The sequence below is a fragment of the Scophthalmus maximus genome, chromosome 8 (assembly GCF_022379125.1).
Source record: "Scophthalmus maximus strain ysfricsl-2021 chromosome 8, ASM2237912v1, whole genome shotgun sequence".
NCBI classification, from domain to species: Eukaryota; Metazoa; Chordata; class Actinopteri; order Pleuronectiformes; family Scophthalmidae; genus Scophthalmus; species Scophthalmus maximus.
The window spans coordinates 21954525-21965808 of NC_061522.1; the positions used below are offsets into that span (position 1 = coordinate 21954525).

At 44.0% G+C, this 11284-nt stretch overlaps 1 protein-coding gene across 1 annotated transcript; it reads left to right on the forward strand.

The window, feature by feature from the left end:
* Window positions 1–219: 219 nt before the first annotated feature.
* Window positions 220–10610, forward strand: LOC118312002 (ETS-related transcription factor Elf-2-like). The gene is given in 11 exon segments (XM_035636221.2): window positions 220–266; window positions 268–298; window positions 407–600; window positions 602–651; window positions 5967–6080; window positions 6416–6598; window positions 6924–7010; window positions 7132–7327; window positions 7436–7849; window positions 7960–8137; window positions 8487–10610. Coding segments are annotated over 11 exon segments (2085 nt in total). The 5' UTR covers window positions 220–234; the 3' UTR covers window positions 9093–10610.
* Window positions 10611–11284: the final 674 nt, after the last annotated feature.

The window sequence follows — 11284 nt, forward strand, 5'->3', positions numbered from 1 at the left end:
TCACATCAGTCGGAAAACGTTGCCAGTCTTTCATATTCAAACTAGTTAAAAACAACACTAAATGTGTTATTTTCATACCTGATGTGTTTATTATTGCCATGTTAAACAGACTTTCGTTCATCAAGGATCTCTTCTCGTCTCTCCAGGCGCCGTTATTCCCCACACAGGTAGAGGCCACCACACAGGGGAGCTGTGGCGAGTCACTGGCTATGTGATCCCTGAGGAGCATGAGTCATGACCTCAGTGGTGCTGGTCGACAATGGTGGAGTATGTCACTGCAGAGGGGGACTCCCAGCAGGTGGGCTGGACATAGAAACAAGAGGAACCAACACTGCCTTCTTTTGTCATTTCTGCCCTAATTTGTTTTCCGAGGTGAACTTCTTGTTTTTTCGACTGTCCCCTGCAGGAGGGAGAGGGCGAGGTGGATCCGGAGCTTGAAGAAGAGATTGACGGGCAGTGTGAAGCTGAGGAGGCCTTTGAAGAGCCACAGGACAGACAGGAGGTTGAGGACTACCCAGCAATCATTGTGGAGGAGGTACCCGGTGCCAGCCCGGTTGAGGAGCAAGGTTACTCGGCCCAGGTGTTGTGTATGATGACAAGGTGTGCAGAAAGGTTCCGAGGAGCAGGAGGTGGAGACAGAAGGGGAGGCAGGTGAGGTATAAATAAACCTGTATTTACCAGAAATTTGATATAATCTTCCTTTTACTGTTTTATGATCACTGTCATACTGTCTCATTACATTGACATTACATTTACACCCCCGCTACCAAGAATGCACAGAGCAAACCTTGGCTATTTACTCAGCCGATTTACCCTTTTACCCGACGTGCTGAGTAATTTGGCTCAAATTTCTTTTCTATATTCTCTTACCACTGTTGATGTGCAGTTCCCATTTTCATAGTAAGGTTTCATTTTAGCTGCTGTTGTACTTTTGGCATTTATGAACACATGGTTCTGGGCTGTTGATACATTTATGAATCAAATTTTTCCTTTACTAACAAACAGATGGTTTGAGCCTTGACTTACTTCACATTTACACAGATATTTACATATTTTCAGCTGGTGCCACTGCAAGAGTCCGACAGAGTCCATAAGATTGACAATCTTGTGCTGGTTAGGCATGGCCGGTTTCCGATTTCAAGGTTAACCACGGCATCAAAAAGCCACGGTTCCGAAAACCATTAACATTTCCCTGTCTTTTAATTCCTGTGCGCTGCGCTGCCCGGTGTTGTATGAGCGAGAGGTAGATAGAGGAGCTGGGAGCAAGTGGGCCGTGAGTTTGGCTAGCAAATGTGCTAATGTGCAGTGCCGGTTGCAGTATGTCTCACTCTAATAAATGCCGCAGTGCCTTAAGTTTAAAGAAGACGTCTCGATGCATCGGAGCGAGACGGCGCTTCCCGACTACAGTATGGTCTAGGGGTGAGGTCGAATTGTCAAATTAGCTAAGGGAAGTTTCCTAAATCTTGAAGTCACCCGGAAGTATTTGATCAGCAGCCATGATAAGAGCTGTTCAGATTCTCTAAATGCATAGGAAAGGAGCTTCAATGCATCCTTTCCTATCTCCTTTAGCATAGGGTACACTGGACCTTCCTATGCAAAAGGAAAGGAGATATAAACGCCCCACAATTCATTGCGGCAGCAATATTTTACGTGAAGCGCCATGCACGAACGTAAACAATTCAATCTGAAGTGGAAGAAGAAAAAGTAGGAGAGTATGAATATGACCCAGAAGTGACGCAAGTCACCATGTAAGTTACCGTTGCATATGAAGCATTAACATCTGATGTGACACGGTGGTAAAACATGCTGGATGGAGCCGCTGCGTTTTTAGTAGTCCATCTTCGTAGATTTGGAGTTTAACCACGGCAGACGCGCGTCAATAACATCTGTCGCGTGATGACATAGTAAAGTGAAAGTCGAGTCGAATTCTCTGAGCAGCGCTGTCGGCTTTTCCTAAGTATATGAGTTGTCCTTTACACCTTTCTTTGACCTCATGACACTTGCCACTGAGGACAAGGAATAGTAGATAGGAATATTAGATAGGAAGGACACCCTAGATGACCCACACCAGCTGCTCCGGAGAGCTTGACTAACCGACTCACCACAGCTGTGCAAATCATGCACCTAGCTCTGCTCCGCATCTTGTCTCTCTCCTCCAGCTGAGAGCCAGAACCACGCTCACCTCGACAAGTGTTTACAGATATCCTCCTCACTAAGGAACCAAAAAGTGCAGTGGAATCCCCACAGGTCGCGTAATGTTCCAAATGTTCTATATGTTATTAAGAAATAAAATACATTTTGGCTAATGGTAAAAAATTTGCAATATTTTTTTTTTTACCCAGAGATTTTACAATAGCACATTTTAGAGGCGCGTGATTCCGTGAAACCTTGTTTTTTTTTTGCCAAAGGTTATCTCACCGTCAAAATCTCATACCGGCACATGCCTAGTCCTGGTAATGAATCTACTACATGGAAATTAAGTCATATTGAATGCCTTTGTATTATACTGTCCAACTTTTTAAAATGTATTTTCTTTATCCTGTTTTTAAAATGTTAACATTCTGTTATTTTGGCAAGTGTAGCTTTTGTTTATTGCGGTAGAAATATTTGTCCCATGATTCTGCTGCAAGCACCAGTGACACTAGCTGGCTATCACTACGTACAGACCTGTGTCCATGCACTGCCCCCTTGTGGATATTTTTAGGACAGTCACAACTTCATATAAAGCTGAGCTGTCCAGTATGAGCTAATCTGGCCTTGTGTGTGTGTGTGTGTGTGTGTGTGTGTGTGTTTGTGTGTATATATGTATATATATATGAGGTATATTTATATGGTTCATCACATTGTGTATGTTTAGTCCCAATAAGACAAAAAAGACGGGGACATCTCACAAAAGAACAAGTGCAGAGATCAGAAAAATATATCTTAAGATGCTGCACTAAACTCATATCCACAACACAAGTGCTGCACATTAGTAGGAAAGAATCCTGTGCAGTTGTGATCTAGAATGTCAAAGTTTTATAACATTTCTGATTCTGTTTTGGAAATGCTTATGTCACCTCATACCTTGAATATAAACCCTAATAATATTCTATGCACTGCAAACAGTTGCAGATGGCAATAATATTTTAATAAACATTTAAACTTTCCACAGTTCCTACTGACTTATTGACCATTACTGTTGTTGAAAAATGTATTAATTTGTAGGAGAGCATTTGCCTTGCATGGAATACAATGTTGAAACCAACAGGCAACAACAACAAAAATGCTGCGAAGTACAGTAATCCTGGTCCATAGTTGAAAGATGGCAACTAACATAAGTGATCACAGTGGTTACAAAACATTTGTGTGGTTCATTGCTTAGACAAGCATTGTGTCGTTTACGGATTTTAACAGTCGATTCATTGTGAGAAATGCAGCTTTGTTGTGAAATAATTGTAATTTATTCGTCCAGTGTGTTTGTTTAAAAAAAGTTATCACAGTACAGCTTTATTTGACGTACTCGTTACGCAAGTGAGGGAGGGCGAAGGAAGGATTTCCTGTGTCGGCGGCGGAGGGATACGTTTTGGCCGCGGTAACGTGTCACGTGGAAACTGAAGAGATTTCCTATTGGCGGCGGAGTCATTTTGAGCTAGTAGCATACAATTCAGTGAGAAGTCAATGTGAATCTGCAGCAAGGGGAAAACATGGCGACTTCGCAGCATGAGGGGCATGCAAACCAGCTCGATCTTCTCATTAGAGCCGGTAACGTAACTTTATGTGGTCGAAACCGCGGCCCGGGAGCGAGCGTTAACGCGCGGCTTGTGTTTTTAACCTCGGCCGCTGCGCGGAGGAGTGTGCTGAAGTAATGGAGGGTAATCAGGAAGTGATCACCTTGGTAGCAACCTGCATGGCGTTGCTACGCGGTTCATTAAACACGGTTAAAAGAAAGGAAAAAGTCTAGCAGGGTTTGCCGGTCTGCGCGGTAACGCATATGCCTGCACCAAGTGTTTTTTTGCACGTTGATGGAAGATTTTCCCAATTGCAGGGGGATGTAGAATAACGGTTCGCAGATCGGGCTCTGCACAACCAGGAAGTGTGAGGATGTTGTCTTTCATACGTCTTTGCCACGCTGTCTGAGTCGGAAGGACATGTGGGTTTATTTTTACAAGCATGTACCTGGCGCCCACTATCACATTTCATCTTATGTTAGCGTCGTGATTAAAACATATAACTGCATCTGGCTGTAGTTTGTTCTGTTTGTTGGAATAATCTGTAGTATAGTCGTATCGCTGACCAACAGTATACTAGTTTTATAAGATTATACTGAAGTGAGGTATTTTAGTGATTTTTTGCTTTGACGAGCTCATAGTGCACATTTCCCTGGTCAGCGGCTGTGAGGTGTGTGTTGGATGATTTCCGTCATCGTGTTGTACTGTGTGACTGAAGCGTGGGGCGGCCTGGCTCATTCGCTTTCTTCCGTCTACTTGTTTCAAGTGCGGCTTCAGTCTTCGCCCGCACTGACGTGCAGATACAGAAGTTGTGTCATTTCTCGCGTGTATTCCTAGTTTCTTTTGGACGAGCGACGTGACGCAAAGACGTTGTTTATATTTTCCACTACTTTAATTGCAATATTCAAAGTATTTTGTCCCGTTTCGAAGGCGGAAGCATTGTTATGAGGGGAGGGGCGTGACTTTGATTGACTTGCATGTTTGGCCAATGGCGTGCGGGGTGGTTTAAACCACCAGAAGGAGTCCGATAAGATTCCCCGGGGGCGGGCTGTTAACCTGAGACTCAGCCAATAGGAGGCGAGGCGGTTGTTGAGTGACAAGGGGATTTGTGAGCTTCTTAGAAGAGAACTGGAGGGAAAGGATGATGAGTGTAAACACGGAAGTTATCAGAGGCAGAACTACTTTTTGTCGGGCTCGCTTCTCTTCTTAGCGCCTTTACATTGTACTCTATAGCGACATTTTAACTATTCTAATGCTCCTACGAATTAATGCTTAGTTTTGAAAACATTTTCGGTGTTCGAATTTTTTTATTTGAAAATTAAACATAAATCACAATCCTAGACTTTCAAATGGCTACAGTTTCTATATGTGCTCATGTAGGTGAAGCCAAGCTGCAGCTCTCTGACCTCACATCTATTGGTGGTCTTAGTACAGCACCGGTCTTTCAAGGGTAGCTCAGCATTATAGGCTATAGGGGCTCTGCTGTGATCGCCACCAGCATGTCCTGTTTGTTTGCGAGAGGAACTGAGGGAGTGGGACAATCTAAAGATAGCCATGTGTCTCTACCCTATGCAGCGCCTGAAGTTTCGATAGCCAAACATGGACAGGACGGGGTGGAGGAGAGACTCGTGTTTCCCACACCAGTGATTGACAACAACAGCAGGTGCCCCGGGCTCCTTCCCAGGGTCCTTTAGGGTTGTTAACGGCATACATGCAGACGCTGGAGGGCAGCTGTAGCTGTAGGTGTAGTTGAGTTCACTTGACCTCCGTTCAATCCTCTGCATTCTGTAGCAGTTCTGGTGTCTTCGCAGCTTCAGACAAAAGGCAAAAGTGCAGGGTAAAATTAAAACTAAAGACAGAGAGTTAAAATGTAAATAAGGCAAGGAAATAAAGACATTAACTTCTTTGAGGGTTGTCCTTTACATTAAGTCATACTGTGTGAATGTGTCGACTACTGAAAATGCTACATAATGTGCATAATTATATCCCCAAAGCAATTGTGTGTTTCACTAGGGGGCACCATATAGCTGCGAATTTGTTGCATGTGCAGCATTGCGTTTATAATGTGGAAGAGTTGACAATTGTTGTAAAAAACCCAAAAACATTTTGATAGGATAAGATGAACATTTATTTGCAGAATTTCTTCCTTTTGACTTAGACATGTTTCGGCTGCAGAGAAGGATACAGGATTGATAAAGTTGAACTGGTGTGTTTTGGTCAAAACAATTTGATAAATCATTCCATGTGTTTTTTTAGTGGAGGCTTCTGTCCATGGCACCAGTATCCACTGCTCCGACCAGACCTTTGAGGCGGCAGAGGCTCTGCTACGCATGGATTCACCTTCCAGCCTCAGAGGGGACCGTAGTCCAGGTAACCCGAACTGGAAAACAATCGCATTTACACATTGAAGAACAGATATCTTAAACCTGATGCTTGTGCTGCCTCAAAAATATGACAATATAATTGTATTTATTTGCATGGTGGAGTGCGGTTAAACAGTGAAATGTTGCTTGTGCAAGGAGATTTCTGCTGCCCTGTGACCTTTGCCAGGGTTTGATCAATGTCTCGTATTCCCGTTCCGATATTAATTAAAGCTCCAGAGAATTCAACCCTTTGATTTCCCATGGGGAAACCAAACTTTATAATGCAGCTTCAAAGCGAAACTCAAATTAGCCCCTCCTCCCCCTTTCCCCTCATCCACCCAGAAGCTTTTCTCCCACCATGCGTCGCAACGCCAGACTTCCTCCACGCTGCCATGCGTCCCGACATGATTACAGACACAGAGGTGGAGATATCGACAGAGGACTGCTGCGAGGAGGAAGATGAGGACATTGGGATACTTGTGGAGGAACCGGAGCCCGACCTTGAGCCTGTCAGGAAGAGAAGAGGTAGACGAAAACATCTTGTAGTTTGTGTTGTGTGCTAACACAAGTCCCCAGTACTTCAAAGCTGTGGAAAAGGCTGTAGGGTGGGGGGGGGGGGGTCTTTTGAACTTTTCAAACAAAGTTTTAAATGGAGAACAAATGTGAGTTTGCAGATTAAGCTTTCCTCACAAGCCAGCCCACAGACCCTAAACCAAAACCTGGAGTTCCACTTTTAATTACTCTCAACAACACAATCCAAGAGCACCACCTAGTGGTTGACTTTAAATGTTTTGGTCTACAGCACTGAAACAAAACAATTAAGTGCCCATCAAAATGTTTCTTTTTGTAGCTGGACGGAAGCCGAAGATTCATCATTCCGCTGTTTCCAACGATTCACCAGACCTCGGCATCAAGAAGAAACCCAAAGAAGGGAAAGGTATCTCATAGTGGCAGCCTGTTGCAGCAGCTCCTGGTGTTTAGCCACTCTAAAGTCATATTAAATTTCCCATTTTGGGATCAAAGTAAATCTATTTATCTTGATATTTTTTGATTTTCAGCAGGGAGCACCACCTATCTATGGGAGTTCCTGCTGGACCTCCTCCAGGACAAGAACACCTGTCCCAGGTACATCAAGTGGACACAGAGGGAGAAGGGCATCTTCAAACTGGTCGACTCAAAGGCCGTGTCCAAGCTGTGGGGAAAACACAAGAATAAGCCGGACATGAACTATGAGACCATGGGACGGGCACTCAGGTGAGGAGTCTGTGTGACCGACGGAGGTTTCCCATTTCCCAATTTTTTTTCTCATTATTCTGTTTTTGAGAAGCAACATTAAAACTTCTAATGTCACTTTCCCCTTAGATATTACTACCAGCGTGGCATCCTCGCCAAAGTAGAGGGCCAACGGCTTGTGTACCAGTTCAAAGAGATGCCCAAAAACATTGTCATCATCGACGACGAAATGACGGACATGTCCGCCCCCGATGATCTGATTGGCTCAGACAGCGGCGCTTCCTACGAGCGCGTGCCACCGCCGTCAGACATGCTGCTCCAGGCGGCTGAACTTTCGTCCTCCATGAAGCCCAACATCCTGCGGGCAGGGAACAGAGCCAACGTAGTACAAGTTCCTGTCACCACGGGGAGCAAAACTGTGGCAGGCAGCAGTGTTGCCATGGTGACGGGGGTTCCACGGATAGTGGCGGTTACTGCAGCGCCAGATGGGAGTCAGACCCAGCAGTCTCACGCAGCGGTCATCACCAACGCCACCGGGCCCAGGTAAGATTCCTCTGCAGAGAGTTCATGAAAGGGTCAAGTAGCAGGAGAGCTAGTGCAAATATTGACATTTTTCCCCCAACACAAACTTTTGTCTCACCTCTTGTTTGCAGGACGGTGCGGGTGGCTATGCAGGTGCCCTTAGTCATGACAACGTCACTGGGTCAGAAGATCTCCACAGTTGCTGTGCAGCAGTCGGCAGGAAGCACAGGGGCAGCGGGCCACACCACCCTCCTCACCAACACTTCTGCCCTCAGTGCAGCTGCTGGAAACACCAACTCACAACAAAAGGTTTGCACATGCACAAACGCATTTGCTCCCTTGCATTTTTGCATATTGCAGCAGAGTATCTGCACTATTTCCAGTTACAGCAACCAGTAAACTGTTGTAATGTGCAGATGTCAGTTTTATCAAAAACTACTTGAGGTCACATTAATTTGATTAATTGTATTCATTTTACCATATACTGCTGTGTAATTATATTGAAAAAGATTATACATACTTCCTACTGGTTTTCAAGGTCTTAAAAAGTCTTTACGTTAGTGAACCCTGCAGAAACTACAGGCTTTTGGTGCAATTCAGTACATTGTTTTTTGGTTGTGGTAACCTTTGTGAATGTTTTGAAAATATTCTTGTGTAGGTCATGATCCAGACAATCCCCACCATGGTCCCAGCCACAGCAGAGAATGGCGACAAGATCACAGTCCAGCTGGCCAAGATCATCACAATCCCAGCCCACCAGTTGGCCCAGTGTCAGCTCCAGACCTCCACTGGCACAAACAAGCCCGGCGTCGGTGCCTCCACGATGGGCATCAGCCTCCTTGGGAGCCCCCTGACGGTTCGGGCCCTAGCTCCTGTCAGTGTAACACCGGGAACGCAAGTGATGAGACTCACCGTGCCGACACAGCAACAGACTCTGGTGGTGCCGCAGTCAGGAGGCATCGGTGGCAGGGCAGGGACAGTAACGGTATCCACGGCCAATCAGACACTGACCGCACAGCCTCGCATCCTTAGCGGCGTCTTTAATGGCTCCGAGCTGGTGATAGGAGCGCCGGCGTGCGAAGAAGTCGCAGCGGAGAAGCTGAAGGCTGCGGGAGTCCAGCTCCAGGCTGTGCAGGTGCCAGCGGCAGTCCAACAGAACCAGGTGAACACCAAAACTATCCAGTCGGAGGCCGTGGATGCCGAGGTGGTAATCAAACTGCAAACCCCCGATGTGACGATAAAGACCGAGGAGCCAGAGTGGTGAAGTGCACACATTTGCCATTACCCATCTCCTCCCCCTCTGCCAGAGAGGATTAGTTTGTACATGTTTGCAGTCATTTTTACTCTTGTGATAACCAGCAGCAGTCTTTGAGACTCTAAAAACTCCCGAAGGCCTCAACCCGTCTTCACAACCTCCATTTTGCTGCCTAGGACTGAAACTGAACCGAGCCGGTCTCCTTCACAACCACACTGGATACTGTCGAAGTGTTGGGTTTGGAGCCCAAACTGGATCCTTCAACACAGGACTACACACACACACACAGACTTCAAAGGGAGTTTTTGAGAAAGGTAAAGGGACCAACCTCGATCACTACAATTCATGCCTTCTTCTAAATGGGTTTAGAAGAAGGCATGACTCAAATTTGGAAAAACCTTGGAAATGTTACGGGGAAAGAGGAAAAAAAACAAAAAACACTACTAAACGAGGCAAATAATTATAACCAAGAAAAATGTGAACTATCAAAGAAAAAAAAAGTGTGTGTGGGGGGGCTGTAATTAAACTTTTGTATACATTTGTTTCCATTTTTGCATCCACAGATATTAAAACCAGCAACTTATTATGAAAACTTACATCACTGTGCAGATCAGGTGTGGGTGGTGCTAAACGAAAGAGAGAGGAGCTTTTACAAAGAAGGATATCAGACAGAAAATGGTTGTGTATGTACATATTTATACATATATATATATCTCTACTATACAGTTTGAGGAGCTAAAGTTAACAGCCTTAGATCTCAGTTTTAATTTTCTTTTATATATTGTTTAAACAGTAACCTGAAATAAGTTTTTGTTTTTTTTGATACTTTGTACCAAGCACAGTATTATTGAAACAAGCGAACCTAATATTTGTTTAATCGTCAGTTCCTGTCTCCATCAGGCCTTTAACGCCTAGAAACAGATCCGTGACCAGATCGCTTGCAGTGCGTCTTCCAGCGCCCAGGGAAATCTCTTGGCTTGAATTTCACATATATTTGACAAAAAGAATCTTGGCTATGTCCCAATTCTATGATTTTTTTGTTTGTTTGTTGGTTTGCTCTCCTCTTCCCAACTTTGCACCTTGTCTGGCTGCATGGAAATGAAAAGAATGTGACTCGGAGGCAGCGCACGCTGCCATGTCGCAGAAAATAAATTAAACCAAAATGACATATCAATGTATGTAAACTCAGATCGCAAATGCAATTGAGCAGTCAAAAAGAGGCGCGGAAAATCACAAGTTTATGCAAAATGTCTTTGTAAAATACGAAACCACTGTGGATCCCAGATCACTTTATTTTACCTGTAAAACAGTTTTCTTGAACAAGAGTCTGTGCCATTTTGGCCCAACATTTCATTATCATTATTTTTATTTTTAATCTGAAAAGGGGGAACGATGGAAAGATGTTTGTGTTCAGACTGAACTGTTTGTATATTCAACATTTGAAGTATATTCTATTTTGTTGTACTCTTGTTTAAAAGTGTATTAAAGTAGATTTTACTGAAATATAAAAAGACGTTTGAAACCCGACATTTGTCCTTTCCACTGAAGCGGATGTGAACGTGTGAGGCAACTTGGGATTTGACATCTGACCCACTTGAAAAATGGGATGGTGTTAGTTCACTTTTTTGGACGTGGTTTTAGTTTATTAATTTCCGACCTGGCATATCAGCACTTATTGAAGGTAAAAGTTTGCCTAGTTTAGAAAACTAGATCTGAGCGGCCGTAACCTTGTTTGTTATCAGTGATAACGTTGATGTATCAGCAGAACACCGATTGCAGTCAGGTTCTGTGGTTACTTTGCACGTTCTGCCTTCCAGTTGCTCAAGTTCACAGAAACAATTCTCAATGGTTGGAGATTAGATGAGATTCAGCCCTGGAAAACAAAAAATGAAATTTCCATGGGGGTGTTCAGGTATACTGAGGCTGAAAAAGCAGCTACGAGATGAGATTTATAGAAACGGTACACAGGTTATGTTCTTTTGGCAAGGTTCTTTTGGGATGTAACCTCTAAGCTATATGAAGTCCAAGGCAAATTGACCAAAAGTAAAAAAACTAAAATAAACTGTCTACAACATATTCTTGTTTAAAAGGGTTGGTGTGAAGACTATAAGCATATAGATTACATTTTCTGTAACATGGATTAAAATGTATATGAAATCAAAAGCAGTCTGAAATCTAAAGTAGACTTACGTGACATTATC